Genomic DNA, 23,388 nt, shown 5'->3' with positions numbered 1-23,388 from the left:
TCACTGGCCCCATGGCCACCCCTTCACTGCATTTCAAGTCTCTTCTGCAAAACATGGGGACACTGGAACATCTCAGGAGAAAGGGCACCAGAATTTTTTTTTTAAAAACGTTGAGCAACGTCTCGCCCCTCTCCCCCCCACCTCATTCTTGGCAATGGCTAAATCATGTTGACTGAAACTCACAAACCAACCCGAGGCAGACACACGGCATGGAAAATTTCAACCCCAATGGTTAAAGCGTGGCAAAGTTATAAAGCAACCAAAACCAGACACTTAAAAGGGAAGTGCTGTGCACCCTTGATAACAGGCGATGCTGCCTTTAATTTTATACCAAGAGAGCAGTGGACATTCCAAGTGACATCAACCAACCCACACACACACAGCTCAGCAGGTTGCTCCCCATGCTGGTCAGAGCTTGATATCCGAGTAAAAACAATCGGGAAGAGCAACATCTACAATTGGCATGGAAGACTTGTGCTTAGTCACCCTGCACATGCCTTAGACAATCATTTGTTAAATTACAGACACACTGCGAACTTGTAAAACACTGTCACACAATCTCTCTCCTCCCCCAACCCAGGCTGGAGAGGTGTTGGCAGACCAATCTGTGCCGTTATCACACACTGAATAACAACATCTCCATAAAAAAAAAATGCACCAGAAGGAGACCGCTGTCCATACAGAGACAGGAATCCGGTGAGGACTTTGTTAAAAAGACAAAGGTTTTGGAAGTGCACCAGGAAAGGATAGCTGAGGATCTGTAAACAGGATGTGTTCTAAAAGGGATGGCATCTCCTAAAGCCCAAGCTGTGATTTTAAAAACCACGGTGGGAGAAGGGGAGCATTAATAAAAACAGACAGTGCCTTGGAAGGAGGAAAATCTGGATTTAGGATTTGTGCAGCAAAATGTGTCCATATGTCCATGCTGTCCCCTTCAGGGGCTGTTCTCGCTGGATGGCCGGGTTGATACACTCACCCACTTACCTACCCTCAGTACCAAACTGTCCACAGAGCCATGATTTAGTCAAGCGGCCACCCAAGCTCATTCACATCCCAAATCCAGAAGGAAGATGAGCTGCTGTGACACCGAAAAAGGAGCAAAACATCCAAGACACATCCCCACCCCAAGGAGAACCAAGAAAGACTTTGCCAAGTTATTGTCCCTCATCCACCATCTGAAGCATAGAAGAGCAGGAGCCCCCTTGAAGGCCTCATGAAACAGGTGATAAATTGATCACACATCCAAGGTGCTTCCCCTCAGAAAATGCTGGAGTTTTCAGAACGTTGTGGATTTTCCCCCACTCCAGCCGCACGGTGAGAAATCCTCTTAGTAAAATAGAAAATCAGAACCCAGGAACCATTTGTAAACTTCTGCAGAAGGGGCATGGGTATGAGACTGGAAGTTAAAGTGTGACCCGGTAGCACATTCCCGGAAATCTTGAGAGAAGAGCTAAGGCAGCTGGCATCTGAATTCCATGGAGCGAGTTTTCCATAAAGACGCTCTCAGTCGTTGCCTGCACGTTAATTGTTCAAGTGGGAGTTCCTTTTCCTCATGCCTCTAGCTCCCTCTATAGGCACTTGGTGGTAATTCAGTTACCTGTTCAAAACAAAAGCAAACAGGTTAAGATCTAGGACAGGGGTGGGCAAACGTTTTGGCCCGAGGGCCACATCGGGGTTGCAAAACTGTATGGAGGGCCGGGTAGGGAAGGCTGTGTCTCCACAAACAGACTGGCCCACAGCCTCCCTAAGTAATTTGTTCCAGTGCTTAACTACCCTGACAGTTAAGTTTCTCCTAATGCCTAAACTAAATTTCCCTTGCTGCAATTTAAGCCCATTGCTTCCTGTTCTGTCCTCACTGGATAAGGAGAACAATTTGTCACCCTCCTCTTATAACAACCTTTTATGTACTTGAAGACTTATCTCTCTCCCCCGCTCCCCTCCCCTCCCCTCCCCGGCCGCCTTCTCTTCTCCAGACTAACCAAACCCAGCTTTTTTTTCAATCTTCCTTTGGAGTTATATGGAAAGAGGAATTGAGAGAGAAGGTGGTTTTGCTGCATTTAAAAAAAGTATCTTGGTGACTATCAGAATTCTTATTTCCTCTTCTGAGAGCAGCTTCAAAAGATTCAAATGAAGCAAGGGTTTAATTTCAGTTTTAATGCCTAGTCTCTCCCCCTCTATAAGAAAGGAAACTGTAGTTGCCATTAATCAAGTCACGTGCAATGTTCACGGTTGGCAACATGAGGTTTAGGTACTGGGCTGGTTACTTGCTCGTTATCAAGGTAATAGATGCTTCTGTTTGCAGGACAGAGCTCTAAGGATCTGTCTACGCTGCAATCAGAGGTGTGACTGCAGCAGGTACAGACTTACCTGAGCTAGCTTTGATCTAGTCAACTCGACTAACACTAGTAGTGAAGTCATGGCACCCAGAGCTAGCTGCTTGAGCATAACCCTGCCCGGGACCCTGGGTATATACTCTGGCACCTAGCCCATGCCACTCTTGTTATTCCAGCTAGCTAGATCAAAGCTACTGCAGGTAAGTCTGTTCATGCTGCAGTCACACCTCCCAGCTGCTGTGCATACATACACTGTGAATAGAGTTACCACCTGGCTCGTATTTGACTGGCCGGGCCGGTTTCTTTTTTATGGATTTGCCCGTTGCCAGAAAAATAATTTAATCTGCTGGGGTTTTTATTTTTTTACATAGGTCTAAACATTTGCCTCATCATCCCACTACCCTGGGATATCGAACGTCAACAGTTTTTGTGCTCAGCTGAAGATGCTGCAGTGTTCCCACTTTTGCAGTTTAGAAATAACAGATGCAAACGGCTGAAAATACAGCAGCTGTCTGCCCACCAACACGCAAGCACACTGCGCGGGTGTGTGAGAAGGTTTGAGTCACGAGAGAACACGGGTGAGGTTATCTATATGTGTTCTCTCTCTAGATCAGTGGTCTCCAAACTTTTTGGATCGCGCACCCCCAGGGCCAACTGCTGCCGGTGGGCCGCCGAAGACGGAGCAGGAAGAAAGCTGAGCTGCCGCCGAAGACAGAGCGGGAAGAGAGCCGAGCTGCCGCCGACGGGCTGCCGAAGAATCAAAGGTCCAGGAGCGCTGTTGCCGCCGGTGCTCCTCCTGCCGCACACCCCCAGGGATGGTCTTGCGCACCCCCTGGGGTGCGCGCTCCCCACTTTGGAGACCACTGCTCTAGATACTATAAATAGCTGTTGAAGGGGCCGGGGTTGCGAAGTTGCCTTGTGGTTGGGGTTGCAGTAGGCTTGTCTTGGGTGGGAGGGGTGCTGGTTTTTTTGCATTTCAAAGGTGGGAACCCTATCTAAAAGTGATCTGCCCATAATACTTACATGAATGCACCTTCCCCATGCTTTACGAATATTAACCGAGTCAGCCGCTCAACACCCTGGTGACGTAGCAAGAACGACTGTAAGCTCATTGGAGCACGGCCTTTGCCTTCCTATATGTCTATGCAGCATGTGGCCCAACAGCATCTCCCCCCCCCCCCCAGCAGGAAGTTGAGGCATTACTGGGATACAGAATAATACCGTCGCCAATCTCCCACGTGCACTTCGTTTAAAGATTTTACGCCAAGCCACACCCTAATTCATCCTCCCAGCCAGGATTAGACCTTGGGTGGTCGCTAGATCATTTGACCGCCATGTGCTCAGGTCTAATATTAGTTACACTAATGAGAGCTGTCTCTGAACAGCTGTGTGCATGGAGCAACGGGAGTTGGGCTGCTGCCCTCTGCCCCTTCCCCACCCCCCGACAGCTCATGTGTTGCTAATTTTCTGCAAAAGCTGATTACAAATAGTTTTTTTTAAAAACACATGTGAGTAGGAAGCAAAATCCTGCTCTGCTTTTCCAAGCCTTGCGTTTGTATCAGGAGAGAACAAGGAGGAAAAACAGGTGGCAGGAGCTCACCCAAAGATATGTCATGTCCCTCCCTCGTGCGTAACACCCAGTGTTCACCAACCGCCATGCACCTCCAGCTGCTCACAGTGACTCTAGAAAGACCGCTGCCTTTTTCAGGTTCACCCCTCTGCACTAATGGTGGTGGGAGTGTACCCTGAAGGGCCAATACAGGTCAGGGAACGCTGCAAGGCTTGCAGCTACTTTTGCAGAGACTACCATGCGCAGGGAGCCACCTGGATCTGAGCAGATTAAACATGGCACCATGGGACCTGTTGTCTCCATGGGCTGCAGCTCCATATTGAAGTCAGAGGGCTTTGCCAGAATCTGTTCCATCCAACACTGTGATATTCAGACTCCTACCACACAGCTCTCATCATATGGGCAAAGTCTTAGCACTCTCCCAGCTCTGCATTATGTTCCTGCTGGGCTACACCTCAAAATGGAAACAGGACTCTTAACATAGCCAGGCAGTTTGAGAAAGGATGGTCCAGGGATTAGGACACTAATTTATGACCTGGGAGACCAGGGCTCAAGTCCCTACTCTGCTACAGTCTTGAGTGACCTTGGGCAAGTCACTTAGCCTCTCTGTGCCTAATCTCCCTCTCTGTGAAGTGGGACTAATAGCACTGCCCTACTTCCCAACCTCACAAGGATAGTGTGCGGATAAATAGAATAAAGAGTGCACGGTACTCAGTTACTAAGGAAACGGGGGCCATATATGTACCACAGATAGGCAGGCAATGGCAGTAACCACAGATCCCTATCTATACTCGGCTGCATGCGTTGTCAATTGATATATGGGGGGACGTGATTGGGCGGCTAAAGGGTCAAGAGATACAGCTTCTATTCCCTCTGCACCACCAACTGCCTCTGTGCCTTGTTTCCCCATTTTCCATACTTCTCTGTCTGACAGAGGCCATGTGTGAATCAATTCACTGATGCTTGTAAAACACCCAGAGATGGACAGTTATCCTGCAGGAGTGCTGCAGAACCAGCCGCATTGGAATTCTCTTCTCTCGCTCTGGCAGCTGAATTCATCTCTCTTAATGAAGCTCGCTGTTGTTTTCCTCCTCTGCCTCCGGGCCACCCATGGCAATTACCCCGACTACAGGAACTCAGCTGTGCACAGGCAGCACTCACAGTTAAACCTTTACCAAGAACGACGGAATCTCACACTCAGACGTGGAGATTCAAGGCTCAGGTGCTTGCGAATTCGGCCTCCGTCTGTTCAGCCTGTGTGTTCATGGGGGGCTCGGCATCCTGGTAACCCCTCTCTAGCCTCTGCAAAGACTGACGCAAGCCTCCGTAGTGACCACAGCAAAGGGAAGAGAGCAGCCGGGTCCGGATCACACGGGTGCAGAGGACAAACATGATGCAGTTGGCGCCTCCCTGGAACGTGTTCCCAATTCCCTGCAAGGGCAGAAAGTGAAAATTAGCCCCAAGCAGTTGCAGGAGGTGTCTCTCCCCCATCCCAGAAGCAATCAGATGCTAAACTAGGCCAAGACAGTCACTGAACTGGCAGAGCAGAGGGTTATAGCCTTGAGAGGACGAGGGTCTGGGACATCATCCCTGCACCAAAAAGAAAACCAAGCCCCTAAGCAGTCAGGAAAGACAGACAACTCACCTGCATTTGGAAGGGAATATCCCCACAGTCACTGTCCCTCCAAAGCCATCACCCACTTTAGGAGGGCAAAGACAACCTGTGCTCTGGGCCCACCCTAAGAGAGGCCAGGGCATAGGGCTATGGAGAAATGGTGGGGAAGAGTCAGAAAACAGAGGGAGAGAAAAAGACACTGGGGAGGAGAGACCAGGAAAGAGCAGAGGCAGGGAGAGAAAAAGAGGAAAAAAGGTTGAGACAGTAAAGTAAACAGGAATGTTTAATAAAAGAGTGAGAGCTGGTCAGATACCCAGACATGAAAGATGAGTCAAGAGATGGAGAGGAAAAAAAGAGAGGGGGGATAGAAAGAGACCGGGGATAGGAAAATTAAGGCCATTCCATTTCACAAGACCCTTGCTTTACAGAACGTGTCATATCTGTGTATTAATGGAGGGTCGGCTCAAACAACAGCAAAGCCATAAACCAAGCCAAAAATAGCCTGGCTTTGGAACTCCCTAAAGCCGAGTAGCAGCTCATGCAGGCAATATCTCAGATCCTCTTTCTGTTTGAAATGTGAGCACCTCCATCCAGCTCCTTGAATGCGAGACATTGGCACCCAGGAGAAGTTCAGCTCTATTCCGTTAGAACCAACAGTCCCATTCCGGGAGAGACGGTCACCGAGTTTCTAGCCTACGACATGGATCTCGCGCTGCATCCTTAGCAGCTGGGACAGGGGGAAAACACTTTTTGGCTGCAGTTTGCCCCTCTGGCCACTAGATGCTGCTGAAACGGCTGCTCCTGGGCAGGGCATTTTTTGATGCGGCAGCATTCGATTTTTAATCACGTTTGTTGGTTTTCCTCCCTCCATCCATTGGCAACAGGGCTCCCCAGGCATTAGCGCCAATCAGGAGTGGGGTCTATGTGACTTATAAAGGGATTAGCAAAAATATCCGCCACGAAGCTGCTCCACCACAGGGATAAAAAAAGGCTTTGCTGATCCATAGCAACGTTGAGACACGTTCCGCAGAACCACACAAGTCTGGAATGTTACGTTAGAGGGAGGAAATATTGTTCAGGACAGCACTGCCCAAAATTGTGGGAGCTGAACTCCCCACCTGTCAGGAAAATCAATCACGTCCATCCTCTGCAACTCTGCTGTGTTGCTCGACAGCTACCCATCTTAATGGATTCATTTTCCAAGCCCTGCCCATCCATGGGGACATTGCCCTCACTTTGAGAAACACTGGACTATCTTGTATAGATCTTCAGAATATGACCCTTCCTCTCCTTTCTTCCCTGCTTTGATGAGCAGTGGACTAGTTAACCATTTTGAGATTTAAAGTATGTCATCCTGGCCCTCTGAACAGAATGGGGCAGCCCACATCTCTGAGCTATTGTTTCAGGCTCTCTGCAAACACAGGCAGACATCTGCTGCATCGGTTATACCCGGGTCACATTTTGAAGGAAGATTTTTAAAAAGGAAAGCAGAGGTGCATCTGTGCCCCCTGACTAGCTCTCCCCGACGGATCACCCCCCGCTTTAGGAAATGCTGGTTTAGGATAATGAGTCACAGCGTGGTCTATTTCAGAGAAAGAAACGGACATCTGCCCCGCACCCCAGGTGCCTTTGTAAAAAGGAACTGGGAGAATCACACACTAACCCTTTCTTTGTACACTCTCTTGCTTATAGAAAATTATATGGCTTGTGCACAGCAGTCAGTGAGAACAAGAGAAAAGCCTCAATTGGAGTAGTGTGTCCAATTCTGGGCCCCACACTTTGGGAAAGATCTGTACAAACTGGAGAGTATTCAGAGGAGAGCAACAACAACAAAAAAATGATAAAAGATTTAGAAAATCTGACCTATTAGGAAAAGTTACAAAAACTGGGCAGGGTTAGTGTTGAGAAAAGGAGACAGAGGAGGGATATGATAACAGTCTTTGAATATGTTAAAGGCTGCTATAAAGAAGACTGTGATCAATTGTTCTCAGTGCTCACTGAAGGTAGGACAAGTAGTAATGAGCTTAATCAGTAGCCAGGAGATTTAGGTTAGATATTGGGAAAAAATTTCTGAACTATAAGAGTAGGAAGCTTATTCCAGAGCTTAACATGGGAGCTTGTGGAATCCCCTCTGTTGAGGGGGTTTTAAAGATAGGTTGGACACAAGCTTGCCAGGGATGGTCTAGTTTTGTTTGGTCCTGCCAGAGAGCAGGGGGCTGAACTTCTCGAGGTCCCATCCCAGCCCTACATTTCTATGATTCTATGATCTTGGTCCAGCATGAAGTCTTTGCTTGTGGCACACACAAATCATGCAGGCCGTTCTCTAAGTCCCTGCACTGTTACATCTAGCCCCGAAAATGGTAGGGACCAAGAACTGCATGTCTCAGACATGGGCAAGCCCATCACTTCTCACCCGCCCCATCTCCCATATGGACCTGTCAGGGGAGTGCAGTGACCAGCAGGTACTTACATGCAGGACCACCAGGACTGGATTTTGCACGGCAGGGGAGCTGCAGAGGGTCAGGATGAATCGGATAGTGCTCCAGATGCGGAGGAAGATGAAAATGAGAGGGATGAGGATCAATTTCTTATCTGCTATGGAAGTCCTGGGCTGAAAGGCAGGAGCCCTGGCTAGTATGGGGCGATATTCAGAGAGTGCCGCATGCTTCGAAGGAAAGAAAAAATGAAAGACTCTGAAGTTCCAATACTAGGTTATTGCAAATGCTCACGCTGGTGGCTTCTTGCCAAAGACAATTAACCCTTTGCATTCTGCCCACTGCTACACCCTCAGCCAAAGGAATGCCCCAGCCGGACAGAGACTGCCCAGGTTGGACTCCAGCCTAGCTGTTCTCTCTGTTCTTTGGAACACAGATTTTGGGCCAAATTCCAAGAGGGCCACCCAGATGTAAAGGAGGGCAGAATGGGACACCTCAACTTTTTCAGTATTCTACGTGAGCACCACGTACACCTAGGTTGCTATATAATTAAGAACAATCACAGCTATAGCAACGTAAACATCAGTAATGCGTTACAAAATAGGTTCACGGATTGTTGAGAAACCTGGGGACCATTCCTGGCTCTGCCACTGTGTTGCTGCATGGCCTTTGGCAAGTCACTTAATCTGTACGTGCCTGTGAAATAGGGGTAATCTCAGCCTGCTTTTATAAAACCAAGATCCACAGATAAAAAACAACTATAAAGAGCAAAGTATTAATTATTATTGCTTCTGTGGTCTCCAGAGGACTAACCGTCTATTCAGGTATTTGCATAACCACACCACTGTAGTATCCATGCGCTTATGTGTGTGAGGCAGGGAAGGATTATCCCCATTTTACAGAGCGGGAAATCAAGAGATTAAGGGCCAGATTCTCAGCTGGTGAAATGAGCAGAAAGCCACTGAACTGACACCTCTCAAAACCCAGCACAGGTGTCCCGCTGAAAACTCCTCCTCCCTCTCACATGTGTTGCATAGCGTATAAAATTTTATACCCTTCCCTTCCCCCAACCCCCATTCCTCCTGCTCCTCCCACTGCTAGCAGTCCTGCCAGCAAAAGGCCATTGCCCCAGAAAAGCTCGGTGCAATCACACACAGATGGACCTCACAGGGCAGCTGGGAGTTAGACCCCCTCCAAGGGCCATCAGTAAAGCCCCAGCCATTTCTATAGGGGTACAAGACTCTCTCGGGAAAGAATACAACCTGCCAGCATTCTGCATTCCTGTCCTAACACAGCTGCTCTCACAATCACAAGAGAGCACATGTCGCAAACCCACGCTGGCTTATAAGGCACTCCAAAACCAGCACTGACTAAACAAGCTGCCGCAGCAGGGAGGGAAGGTTATTTATCGCTGTTCCTTGGAAGTGGCAGACCGCCCCCCGGGGGCTGGAGGAGAGCTGTGAGACCGCAGTCCTTGGGCTATCAGGCTCAGCACAGTTCCAAGCTACAGGGGAAAGCTCAGGAGAAGGGAGAAAAGCTGCAGTCCAGATGGCCCAGCATGCTGCTGCCTCTAGCCCTCGGAAACCAATTACAAGAATCGGCTTTGACAACCGCTTGTGTTCAGCTCCCTTCCTGCAGAGCAATCAGAGCCCGGGGCACATGAGGGAGAGGACAGTGCCTGAAAGTCTCTGGCACAGAACAGACGGGTGGGGAAAGGGGCAGATTGGATTTCCAGACAGTCACACTGTCGTCTTTGATAGAACACAGAGTCCCAGCTAGTTCAGAGATGGGCAACAGGTGATAAACAGCCATGAATCTTCTCAGACTCCTCTTCCTAGACCTCCAGGCACTGAGGATATTCCCCAGTGTTTCCAATACAGACGTGACCAGGTGATGCCTGGTCTCATGGCAGGAAAACCAGCCATTCTTTGGGAGACGGCAAGCCAGGTTTCCTCATTAGAGTCGGGCGGGAGAAACATCCCACCTTCTGAATGTCTAGCCTAACCAATCCCTTAGCTGTCTGCTCTCTCTAATTATCACCCTGACAAGCACATGTGACTGGTGGCCAGAGGAAGATGACATTTTTAGGGTTGGCTTTTTTAAAATCCATAATTTAGGGGAAATATAGGAATTTGTCCTCTGGAGGTCCCTGTGTCCTGCCACTGTGGCATAGTTTAGGTTTATATTTCCACATTGCTCAAGTGCTAACCTGGCCCTCTGAGTTCTTATGCTCACCAGGATTTCATTTTTATTTGTTGTATACATTGAAAGATCTTTGGGGCAGGAGCTAAATTTTTTATTAGGTGTGTGTATCCAGTGCCTAGCACAAAGCAGCCTCTCAAGATCCTACAGCACTTTTTGCCAGGCTAAGGATGTTTTACACCGCCCCCCAGGGGGCAAATTCAGGCCTAGTGTAGGTGGATCAACTCCACTAAAGTGGCCTTCGATTACACTAGATCTGGATTTTGCCCCCAATGCCCTACTCCAATATTTACATTCTACCTTTTCACGTCCCCTACCCTTTACAGTTTTTAAATAGGTGCCAGGTTCATCTCATGCTAAGTCACTGGGTAGTGGTGCTGTGCACTGATGCTCCCCAGAGGTGGTTGCATTTCAGGGATGGGCGAAGCGGTTCCAATCTATGTAGTGGATAGCATGCCTTGAGAGCCTTAGTGATATCATAAGTCAGCCTTATATAAAGCAAAAGCAGCCAGGGTACCAACCGCTCTATTGATGTGCTTCTTGATGAGGATGTAAAGGACTGGTAGGATCACATATGCCAGCAGCTCCCACAACTTCCCTGTCAACAGCATCCACAGGACCCGATCTGCCGCTTGCAGGTTGACCCAGCACCAGCCCACAGAGACGTTTGATGCATCATAGCCAATCTTCTTCAGAGCGACAGCAGCCACTGTGATGGCAAATGGGACTCCCCAGCTGAGAAGAGAGAATGGGAGGGGGAAGAGGACACAGTTCAGTTCACCGTCACCACACAGTGAAGAACGGGGAACAGGTCACAGACAGTAAGCAAAACCCTCAGCACTGAGGACAGTGAAGTCTCCTTGGATAATCAGCTGGTGACTCCAGCACCTGGACAGCTGGGAAATCCAGTCAGCATGCATGGGAACCCCAAGGCGCAGTAAGGCACAATGCATGCCAACACCCTTCCCAATTTAATTCCATCTCAGGACCTGCACAACAGCTGGAGATGTCCCAATTAATCTATTCTCGGAGCTGGGCTCTTTCTACCCTGGAAGTTGTGTGAAAGAGACACGATGACATTTCATCCCTGCTTCCTCTTCCACTTCCTTATTTCCCCGACGTCAGACTGAAGCAGAGGTTTTGTGGTGGTTGTTTTTTTAAAAACAGGGTAACATGGCTTGCTCAGTTCCAGAGAGTACGGCTACAACAATTCCAACATCCTGGCATTTCCTCTTGTCACTAGAGACAATCACTGAGGTGACCTACGATTCCTCCAGTTCACACAGTCTAACGCGCAGCAGATCCTTGATCTGAAGGAAGGAAAATCCAAACACTGGGAAAAAAATAAGAGCAGGAAAAGAGAGAGACAACTAAATCCTCCAAATGGAACTCTATGGATGGTGGATCAGTTCTATTGATTTCTCACCTGCATTTATTAGGCCCACAGCACTGTAGTATTTAGGAAACTTTCATGCAACTTTAAAAGAACACAGTACTTTGACACAACAGGGGACGGATGCACTCCTTCCTACAGCTGACTAGTTAGGTTCACCCCTCTCTTCTCCTAAAATTTAGCCAACCATTGAGATTTCTCATCAACCATTCTTGAGGCAGGATTTGCATGACTGGAGAGGAGCTAAGCTCTGCAGGAATACGTGATCCAGCAAGAAGCCCAGGCATCACAAAAGCCCTATTGTGAACTAGTTTATACGTGAACAGAATACAGTCCTGTTCAAAGGCAGGCTCTGCCACTATCAATGCCATCATAATATAGACTCCCTGTGCCTGACAGACCATGCAGTGAAGCCATCTTTCAGGGGCCCTGATCTCAAGTTCTGTATGCACAGTGAAAACAGGAGTTTTGCCTACATGACAAATACAGGATCAGGCTCCAGCTAAGTGACTTGGACAGATACTTCTTTCTCCCAGGTTCTCTCAGCAGGCAGGATACACACAACTTCCCCACTGGGGAGAGGATGATAGAAAGAAAAGCCATGGGTGATAGATTCTAGACATGTTGCTTATTGACCTACAGGAAGGTACCATTGAGATGCACATGGCATAAGAATCCTCTCCACAGTTTCAAGGATTTAAGCAAACAGTAGGTCTAATCATGTTGCTTTGAATCCTGTGCAATCATTTCCACCAGTACAAGATGCTACCAAAACAGAAGGGCAGCATTTTAGATTTATTTTGTCAGTGCAAGATCACCAAGCAGCCAAAGCTGCAGCTGCCATGCAACCAAAGAACAACGGGGGCTTGGACAAGAAAAGTCTTCATTTTTCTATTGCTCTGAATTTGTAGCATTGGCCACATGGCATCAGTTTGCAGCACCAATTCCCCATCCTACTCTGACAGGAGCGTATAAACACTCAGACAGGTCACTCAGAGAGACCTATCATTTCCTACCACCACCGCAGGTGACCAGCAATATAATCTTTCATCCTTTTTCTCTCTGCCAGCCCAAACTCTTTTCTTGGCACTTCGCTGCCAAACTGCAGTCATGTGTAGTAATCCTCTCCATTCTTCTCACTGAAACACGCAAGCACCTGGACTTGTGTGTACGAAAATCTATTACAGTTGGAACACGCTACGGAGTCAGCTGATTCAAGAGCAAATCAGCTGGAGCCCAGTTTTCAAACATGGGCAATGACACTGGGCACCTAAATCTTGCATGTAGACATCTAATTGGCACTTAAACGTAAGTGCCAATTGGTCAAGTAAAGGCATCAATATCCTACTTCTTCTTTGGGCAACTACTTTGGAAAATTGCCACATGGTAGCTACTTTGGGAAGGAGGAGTTGGTTTTGGAGGAGGCAGAATGTGTAAGTGTCTTTTTAGGTGGGTAAATACAAGCATTGGTGGCAAATACAGGAATTTATGAGAGAGCATAAGCATATGAGCCTGATGTACACAGTTCAGACCAAGAGAGGAAATCCCCAAAGTGTCAGGATGTTCAGAGCCAGTGTGTTGTTTCAGGACCATCTCTAGTAGATAACCGCAGCCAAAAACAGAAGGGAAATGAAGTCATGAGACACCTTGGGCAGCCCACAAAAATCCATAAATGAGAACCACAGGAATTCACAGACACAAGCATAAAATGTTCCCCCCGACCCCAACTCCCACCCAGTATCTTAAAGTGCAGAGGACAAGCCTAGCCCCTGATCCAACTAGCTGTGAATCTCTCCATTGCTACAATGCCAGCCCACATTTACTTGGAAACAAAATCTGTCCCTTCCATATTATTCCACTCTGCAAGGCCTGGGGAGGTGGCAGTAGACATGATCCTCAAGAGGTGAAAAAAGTAGCCTGACAGCGACAAAAGCCCAGAATAAACACCCCTCCAGATGTCAAGAAAACAAGGCAAATGTCCTATTTCCTTAGTCATCTTTCTAGGTTCTTAATCCTACTAGCAGCTGATCCTGAGCAGCTACGCCCAGTGAAGGATCTATGGGAGGACAGTGCTCTTAAAATCAATTCCAGATCCCTTGTCCTTTCTAACCAGCCAGTCTACGTTTTTTCCAAGCCTAGTATACTGCTGTAGGCGGGTGGGGTTGGGGGGGAATAACTACCACACATAATTAATACACGGAAAGCAAGCAGTGCCCGCAACATATATAGAGTTTTCTATGGTGCTTATCACAGTAGTAGCTGAGTGCTTGACAAATATTAATGAATTTATCTTCACTACGCCCATGTGTTGTATGCCCATTTTACAGATGGGAAACTGAAGCACAGAGAGATTAAGTGATTTGCCCAAGGTCACAGGGGGTCTGTGGCAGAGCTGAAAACTGAATCTAGATCTCCTCAGTCTCAAGCCCAGGACCTTAACCACAAAACCATCCACACTTTCTCTCTTCAGGTCTAACATCAATCAATCAATCATGGTATGGTGTGCTTGGAGCTGGGGTTTGGGCTCAGCACATTATCTCCCGTAAACATCAAAATGAGAATTTGCCACAGTTGGCGATCCCTCAGAGTTCAAGGATGATGGTCTTCTATAAAACGACAGCCCTTTATTGCTGGTGGATCCGCAGATCTTCTCACAGTTGGGGCAGACATTTCCCAAGGGAAGGGGCCAATCTGGACGGAAGGTACCAGTGCGTGATTTCTTTAAACATGGAGATACTGTTGCAAACCAGTGTCCACGTGGTGCTTGGCAGGAGGAGGATCATAATCCAATGGCAAGGAAACCACCATGATTGGAGACCTTCATCCTACTGCAACCTTCATCCACCTTCACAGCCATTGAGAGAAATGGTCTCTTCATCTGCCTGTTCTGATGTTGAGGACTTGCGGGGGGGCGGGTAGGGGGAGGAGGGGAGATCGCTGTTCATCTGGAACATCACCTTCAACTTTGCCACCTTGGGTGACCCTGCCAGGAGTGCGAGACCCCTGAGGGAACTGCTCTTAGCATCATGGGCACACTCAAGCCACTCCACCACACCAAGGTTGCCATCCACTGGGGCAGTACAATGCAAACAGCAGAAGCAGATAACCAGACTTCAGATGTTTCAGAAAGAGATTCAGGCAGCTGTAAGCACTAATAGAGCTGGTCCAATGCTGCCCTTTGAAAATACTTCTGCAGAAAGACGTTCCACATGGAGGAATCCCCCCGTGCATTGGCTTTTCAGAAGTATTCAGACCACTGCTGAGTGTTTGTGAAAATGTCTGTTGAATCCCAGAAGTTTCATACATCTTGGCATGAATGATCACTTGCCTGAAAATTATTGCCAGAGCTTGTGTTGTTTGCGATTTTATCATTCTCCAATTTTATAACATTTACTCATCCAGTCAGGAGGCAAAAAATTTATACCATGTCCATGTGACGGAGATGGCCTATCATACTCCATGAATATGGAGAGAGAACGGTTCACAAATCACCCCATAGGCTGAAGAGTTGTTTATTCAAAGCAGTCAGCAAATATTTCTTCAGATATCAGGATTGATTTGTGAACAGGAAAAATAAAAAATAAAAATAAAATTCCTGATTGTTATTCAGAACTAATAACTACCCCAGCTCTGACTGCAAATGGGGTTTGATATTTTTCCATACTATTCAGCTTCCCGGCTATTCAACAGTAAATGAACAACAGAGGTCAGAGCAAGACAGGTGCCTACTGGTGTGAAATCAGAAAACTGGGAAGCACTGGCAGTTTCTAAGCATGGAAAATTTCGGTTTGGGACACTAAGCGATGTTCTGAATTGGGCCTTTTAGTCACAGTGCTGGAGGTGCAGCGGCACCCTCGGCCTTGAAGTGGTTTCCATCATATACAGGGTGTACAGGTCAGTGGCTCTCAGCCCCCCCCACTATAAAAATTGTTCCAGCCCCCCTGCTTTTAGAGCTGCTACAGCCATGCACGTCCATGCCAGGATTAGCTCCCAACTGCTTAGCCAAGAAGATCACAGAGGCACGCATTCTGGAATGGTTTATTCCTAGGCTACCAGGGCACTCCTTAGCACATACATTTGAAGATATTTTGCTGTTGGCCACAGGACACACCCAAGGTGCATACCAACAGCACAGTAACAAAGGGAGCAGAACTGAATTTTATTCCTGGCTTGGGTTACTCCCTCTCTCCTCCCCCTTTTGGGGAAACAGTCTCTTAGGCCCCAGTCTTCAGAAGGGCTGAGCACTCAAAGTTGGGGTGCCTGGAACTTCTGAAAATACAGTATTTAATTTCTATATTCCTCAGTTTCCCCCATCCGTAAAATAGGGATAGCTGCACTCCCCTACCTCACAGGGGCTGAGAGGATTCATTTATATTTGTAAAGCACTTGGAAGTGGTGCCTAGTGGTGAGATCAATAGACTAGAACCCGGGAGAAACTTGGTTCTATTCTCAGCTCTTTCACTGGCCTGCTGAGAGACTCTGGGCAAGTCACTTTTCCTCTGTGCCTCAGTGTCCCCATCTGTAAAATGGAGACAATGATACTGACCTCCTCAGTGAAGTGCTTTGAGAGGTACGGACATAAAGCATCGTTGCAAGTTGGGTTGTTTTATTGGGACTCACAAAAGGCTGTTACACGTCTGATCAGTGAAGTGCCAACACCCGATTAGTATTGCCTTAGCGTGTAAATACACAGACACGTATGCAGCCACAAATGGTACTCAACTTGGTAACAGAAGGCGATGCTCTGATGACACACAAAGCAGATACACTCAGACTTAGAGAAATTAGCCCAGGAGAACTGTCCCCAGCTATTACTAGCTATCAAAGCAATGAACTAAGTACGGTTATTATTAGATAACTGCTAATATTAATACACACTAGGGTGCTTATTATTGCTGCAGGGCTCCTGCCACACCTACTGGATGAGGAGTTTGGGGTACAAGAAGCTCCCATCTCAGCTTTCCATTTCAGTTTCCTCACACACTCTCCTCCTCCCCACCCCCACCCCCAAAAAGTATCTGGGGTCAGGCTGTTTAATTGTTCTCCTTTTGACATATTTCATGCAGCGGTTTATATTCCTACAAGTCCTGGGAGGATTTGCAGCATGCTGCCTGTGCAAGAACGGCCGCGACCCGTTCAAGTGGTAGGATTTGTGCTGCCACAAAACCACAAGTGCATTTTCTTTTTTTTTTCTTTTTTTTTTGTGAGCAGAAATTTGCATCCTCAAAAAAGGGGGCTGGGCTTCTGGAAATAGGAGCCACAAGCTGCAGAGGGTTTTATCCAGAGATGCACCTTAACCAGAACCCAGAGCCAAACCTTTCCCCTAAACTTAGGGTTTGGGTCCTCACACCCTTGAACTTTGGGACTGGCAGGATCTGCACCCAAATCTTGCCACTCATGGCCCGCTTTCGTTTCACAGCATCCCAGACCATCACCCAATAGGGCTGCCAGACCTGGTGGTAGGTCCATCGGCTGCTGAAGTTCCAGAGTGCTTGTATAAACATACACAGTTTTAGGTTATGTAAGTGGGGGAGGCCAATACTTGGAGTTTGGTGCATGAGTCTCTTCAGGAGACCTTAAAAGTCAAGGTTCTCTCTGCTCTCCATGGACACTGAAGACTACCCAGCACTTTTTAATAAAATCAGTCATTTGCCCTGGTATCTTTGGCCCCCACCTCTACCGATACAACATGCTGTGTGCAGTGGCTGGCAAGCTGCTCCCCCCCGCACCTCAGAGGTGGTTGCATTTCATTTGTACTGCATGTATGTCATTGGTAAAATGCTTTGGGATCCTTTGGGAAGAAAATAAATATTTATATTCTATTCCTCTATCTACACGGGCTACTCAATACACTTTCTATTCCCACCAGCGTTGCTAGCTAGCAATAGCTGGGGACAACTATGAGGTCTCCTAGTCTAGTTACTCTAGATTTAGGAGTGGATCTGGTTTGAGTGTCATCAGAGCATCATCACCTTCTGTCACCAGGAGGAGCACCCTTCACGGATATGTGACTAAGGATTTACACGCTACAGCACTACCGTTCATGTGTTTCCACTGAACTTGACCTCACCTGTAATAAATAGCCTTTGGTGAGCTACCCTATAAAACCAAAGCAAGGTGCAACAGCTTCTTACCTGTTATCAGCAGCACTTAAGAGTTTATGGACAATCTCACCTTCATGAAAACATTTTGCCATCAGTACTTTCGCAGTAAGTTTAAGAGCCATTTCACTGAAATCTCAGATGGGTAATACAACAGTATTTTACATTTACACAGCCCTGTATTTGAAAGGATAACAAAGTGTGCTGCAGACATGTATGGATACATAGTCATACACACATGCTCTCTCTCTAATTGCTTAGCTCCCCAAAGGCATGCAGCCGCTTCTGGGTGGACAGCAGAAGCTGTTTAATAGCACACAACCGTACTACACAATTTTGGATAGGAAGCAAAGAAAATTGTGTCCAGTTGAGATTCTGTGGGCTATTCAGAGAACCAGAACATAATTAACTAACTTGGAATTTTGTGGCCAGGATACTGGGACTAACGCACATTCCAAATATTTAAGCAGACTCAAAATTAACTCCATCATCTTGAGGCCCAGCACAACAAAACTGAATGCGTATGATGGAGCTCCCCAGATTGGCTGCTAAAACGGAGCATGTGTTACTACTCAGTCAACAACCAAGAAACCAGTCTGGCAGATTCATCTAAGCAACAATCCTACTTCCTTAAGAGGAAAAATCTAGGGTAAACCATCCAGCACACATTCCGCCATCACAGGGGCACGTCAATTAAAAAAAAAAAGTCTCGGATTGATTAAATTGAACGTCAAAGAGAGAATTGCAACTCTTTTTTCCACCATAAGGCACAGGCAACCACAGGATAGCATTTGTCTTTTTAAAAATGTCAACCCTTTGACGGGTAATTTAACTATGATCAACCCCACTCCTGCCATGCACTCTTACAGACAGATAGCTGCCCATATGGAGTCTCTCTGAAATTAATGGGAATATGCACAATTGTGCACAAATGCACTGCAAGATCAGAGCCTTGGTGAGCTATCTACCATTAACCCCCTTTCACGCTTCAAGGATCCTAATGATTTTATCTTATCTTTAACTCCTAACCACAACATCTTCTCTTTATACAGCCCCCTCTGTCCCTCCATTCAATTTACTTTTCACCACATGCCCCAGTATCTAAACGTCACATGACGTTTGTGGCTATTCCAGATTTGACCTGTCCTGTTGGATAAGGGATTTTGGACAGTATACAAAAGACAATTCAGTCTGGGCAATAGGACTTTGGAGCCTTGAAAAATAACCAATCAGACAACATCCTTCCCAAGTTGCACTTTTATGGCCAAGTTTCAGAGTAACAGCCGTGTTAGTCTATATTCACAAAAAGAAAAGGAGTACTCCCATTTTTTCATGGTCTGTGTGTATAAAAACATCTTCTGTATTTTCCACAGTATGCATCTGATGAAGTGAGCTGTAGCTCACGAAAGCTTATGCTCAAATAAATTGGTTAGTCTCTAAGGTGCCACAAGTCCTCCTTTTCTTTTTATGGCCAAGTTCTCAAGTCACAATAAAGAAAACAAAGGAGGGAGGGGAAAGAGGAGAACAAGGTATTATGATGATGATAGGTAGGGCAGGGAACAAGTCCCCACTGGTGCAGCTGCTGCACTGGTTTTCTCTCCAACTTCTTGCAGATTTTTAAGGCTTGTAAAAATATTTCACAGGCTCTGCACAGCAGTGTGTCAGCAGAGTCATCTATGAATCATAGAATCACAGAACTGGAAGGGACCTTGAGAAGTCATCTAGTCAAGTCCCCTGCACTCAAGGCAGAATTAAGTATTATCTAGACCATCCCTGACAGGTGTTTGTCTAACCTGCTCTTAAAAATCCCCAGTGATGGAGATTCCACAACCTCCCTAGGCAATTTATTCCAGTGCTTAACCACTCTGACAGTTAGGAAGTTTTTCCTAATGTCCAACCTAAACCTCCCTTGCAGCAATTTAAGCCCATTGCTTCTTGTCCTATCCTCAGTGGTTAAGAACAATAATTTTTCTCCCTCCTCCTTGTAACAACCTTTTATTTACTTGAAAACTGTTATGTCCCCTCTCAGTCTTCTCTTCTCCAGACTAAAGAAACCCAATTTTTTCAATCTTCCCTCATAGGTCATGTTTTCTAGAACTTTAATCATTTTTGTTGCTCTTCTCTGGACTTTCTCCAATTTGTCCACCTCTTTCCTGAAATGTAGCACCCAGAACTGGACACAATATTCCAGTTGAGGCCTAATCAGTGTGGAGTAGAGCAGAAGAATTACTTCTTGTGTCTTGCTTACAATACTCCTGCTAATACATCCCAGAATAATGTTGGCTTTTTTTGCAACTGTGTTACACTGTTGACTCATATTTAGCTTGTGATCCACTATGACCCCCAGATCCCTTTCCGCAATACTCCTTCCTAGGCAATCATTTCCCATTTTGTATGTGTGCAACTGATTATGAAGCAGAATCCAATAATAGGACTTAGATGTCAATTACTTGCCTTGTCCTTTGAACACAGCAAAGTTTGAGCCGAATGATACCCAGACATCTTGCTGACGCTTATTAGGACATAGAGAACATGGTGATTGATTTTGACTATATGGAGTGTGAAAATAAAACCCAACAAGGTTCACAAAGAGGGGAAGTTCAGCTTCTGAATCCTCCCTCCCAGTACCTAGTGGTGGCAAGGGACGTCTTGAATTCTTAGCAGGCTGCACAAACAATCAATCCATCCTTACAATTCCCCTCCCCTGCACCCTTGCTAGGTTGGGAAGTATTAAACTGATGGAGAAACTGAGGCACAGACCAGGGTCCCATATATCCCTGATAGAGACAGGAAAAGAACAAATGGATCAGATTCTGCGGAGACTCATTCATTCTTATCAAGTTTGATGGGATGCAAGTCGGTGCAGAATTTGGCCCCATGGATCTTGGCTCCTAATCCCATTCCCTAACCACTAGACCTGCCCTTCTCACTAGCAGTCCCTCTCTCCATAGTTTCCATACCCCCACCCCACCACCTTCTTTTTATTTGAAGACAAAATGAAAGCACCCCACCATCCTGTAACATACAATAGCAAAGATCATGTAAGTCACACGCTATACTCACTGAGCTATCAAGCTGCTTTTGCAAGCTCTCTGACTTCCACTCAAGCAGATGTTGCTCTAGCTCCTAATTATCGTCTGAGTGTAAGAATCCAGTTTTCTTCTCTACTTAACACTTAGACTTGCTTGATGTTTTCCCTGGCCTATCTTTTAGACCGGCACAACAAAGTCATTCAATCATCTCCAAAATAATGCTGTTTGTAAGTATGAGATGATGGAAGCATTTGACAAAGAAAAAGACCCCCAAATCCACTATTTGGCTTGCCCTGGAGGGTTTTTTAAAACTATATCCTTTTCCATGTAATTTATTATAAAAACCTGGCAGCCCAGAGCACCAAAGGATCACTGTCAGGCTGAGCTTGGAGGTGGCATATGATTACACAAGCTCGGATTGCATAATGAAGGCTTTTATTAAACATGATGTGGAAAATCAGCGAGCTAAATAGTAAACACCCAGGCGCAAGTTAAACCGTGAGCTATTTTGTCTTGCTTTCCTTCAGATATGCCAAACAGCCTTCAGACTGCTTTTCTAGCAGCCTCCTCACTTTCAAACTGCCATTCTCCTACAGTTACTGAATTACTGGTGCAGGGGAAGTATAGAGAGGTGGGGTGACCAAGGATCTAGGTAAACACACTCTAAATGAGGGACTTTGTCACTGGAGCAGAGGCACTAAATATCGCCTCCATGCTTTGGGTACATGTGGTATTCTAGTGGGACACTCTAGGAGAGAAAGTAAGAACTATGAGCCAGGATTCCTGGGTTCTTTCCTTGTCTCTGCCAGAGATCCACTGCATGACCATGAGCAAGTCATTTCATCCCTCCATGCCTCAGTTTCCTCATCTGGGTTTAATGAGAACTACCTCCCCAGGGCATTGAGACACTTAATTTGTTAATTACCTCAAAGCCCTGGCTTGAAAGGGGCTAAAGAAGGGCAAAGTAGCCTCAGGAGAGACCAGGTTGAGTCCCCAGCAGCTCATCACCACCAATCCTGGCAGCAGTGGGGAACACACAACAGCCATCCCTACCCACCAACCAGGACCATGGCACAGATGGGCACTAGGGGGACTCCCGTCTAGAGGCTCTCAGCAGCACTTCTTGGCTGAAGTGGGCGCCTGGGATGAGGGTAACACCAGAACTCACCCACCTCATGACGTGGAAGAAGCAGAGCAGGCCAGTGCCCGTTGGTGTGCCCCTCACAATGGTGATGTACAGGTAGGAGGCAATGGCCATGGTCCAGAAGAAAGAGCTGGTGTTGGAGAAGGTGGACAGGGCACCCTGCAGCACGCAGTCCCACGAGGTCCTGTTGAAGTCCTGCAGCACCCCGTAGAAGTAGGATGCAGCCGAAAGGAGGTCGGCCAGGGAGAGGTACAGCAGGAGCTGCCGGGGACGGGTTCGGAGCTCCGGCCAAAGGGCATGGGTGAAGACCAGGAGGCTGGAGCCCAGGAAGGAGAGAACACAGGAGACCAGCACGATGACCCGCTCAGAGGGGTACACCTCCGTTGGGGGCATGGTCCCCATCAGCATGGTGGAGTGGGGCATAGGGGTGGCTGGTGGGGGAGAAGGGAAGAGAAGGGGATGTGGGTGTGGGGGGAAGGAAGGAAGGAAGGTAGGGGAGGTCAGCAGAAGGGGAAGGAAAGGCTGGAGGGCGAGAGAGGAGAGGAGGGAGAGCCCAGGGGAAGGGGGCCCGGCCCAGGGGGAGGCAGCTGACGAAGAAATGAAAGAGGAGCGAGCGGAGGGAGGGGACCAGGGGGCGGCGGAGCGAAGCGGCTCCCAGGGCCCGGCCGGCCGGGACGCGGCGGCTGCGGGAGGAAAGTTCTGCCGGGCTCCCAGCGCCGAGACTCAGCCCGGCCCCGGCCCGCGCCGCTCCTGTGAGCGCCTGGCTCCGGCTCCCCGCGGCCGGTGCGTGTCTCAGCCCTGCCCGGGCCACGCGTGCCTGCGCCGGCCACGGAATCCGCGTCCCTGCCGCTCGCTGGGTCCCTTCCCCGCTCTCCTCCAGCCCCGGGCTCCTTCCTTCTCCCGCCTCCAGTCCGCCCCGGGCTCCGCCCCGGGCTCCTTTGCTGGCGTGCAGCCACCCCTGGGGTGGAGCCCCACCGCTCCCTGAAGCCTGCACCGAGCTGCGGGTGTGAACAATTCTCCCCCCTCTGAGGGCTGTAAGTAAGCCGACCTAGCCCCCCGTGTAGACGTGGCTGGGTCAACAGGAGAGTTGGTCCATAGTTACTGCCACACCTAGGGAGGGGAATTACCCACATCAATGGGAAAATCCTTCCCTGAATGTAGGCAGTATCTACACTATGGTCCTACAGAGCTTCCTACCAGAGACATGGCCTAAGTGCACAGGACAGTATTGGGATGGCGGGTGAAAAGAGTTACACCGTCTAAATTGAAACGGCAAGGGAAAGGCTTAACAGGCAGCATCAGGTACTTGCTCAAGTTGGAATTTAGCCACCATGCGGAGGATAGTGCTGCAAAAAGGTGCCATGAGATCTTGAATCGATGGCCAACAGTGGTCTGGACCTTGGTTTTATGTCTCACCCAAAAGAGGGAACTTCCATTCTTGTGTGGATCGCTTATCAGTTTCCAAAAAGTACCTTGTTCCCAGCCTGAAAGTTAATTTTTATGGGTGGAGGGTTTCCACAAAATCCCTCCCACTGGCTTAGTTTAGATGGCAAGTGGCAACTG

General features: G+C 47.7%; 1 protein-coding gene across 4 annotated transcripts; it reads right to left on the bottom strand.

Moving 5' to 3' along the window:
* Nucleotides 1-285: 285 nt before the first annotated feature.
* On the bottom strand, nt 286-22,714 carry GPR157 (G protein-coupled receptor 157). Of its 4 annotated transcripts, none has more exons than XR_014714487.1 (5): nt 21,854-22,714; nt 10,677-10,890; nt 7,989-8,183; nt 5,065-5,334; nt 286-1,597 (listed from the first exon to the last, which is right to left on the bottom strand). XR_014714487.1 is itself a non-coding variant. In XM_084652062.1 (5 exons), the coding sequence occupies exons 1-4, from the start codon at nt 22,246-22,248 to the stop codon at nt 5,122-5,124; spliced, it is 1,017 nt and encodes a 338-aa protein (XP_084508188.1). In that variant the 5' UTR covers nt 22,249-22,714; the 3' UTR covers nt 286-1,597; nt 5,079-5,121. The 4 variants fall into 4 exon arrangements, 3 of the variants coding, with proteins under 3 accessions (XP_084508188.1, XP_084508189.1, XP_084508190.1); XM_084652062.1 differs by having other exon boundaries at nt 5,079-5,334; XM_084652063.1 differs by having other exon boundaries at nt 5,099-5,334.
* Between the last annotated feature and the right edge of the window lie 674 nt (nt 22,715-23,388).

Source organism: Lepidochelys olivacea, assembly GCF_965140295.1.
Source record: "Lepidochelys olivacea isolate rLepOli2 genome assembly, chromosome: 18".
Taxonomy (NCBI): Eukaryota; Metazoa; Chordata; order Testudines; family Cheloniidae; genus Lepidochelys; species Lepidochelys olivacea.
Note: the sequence above shows the minus strand (reverse complement) of the source record. Positions and strands in the feature narration are given on the sequence as shown.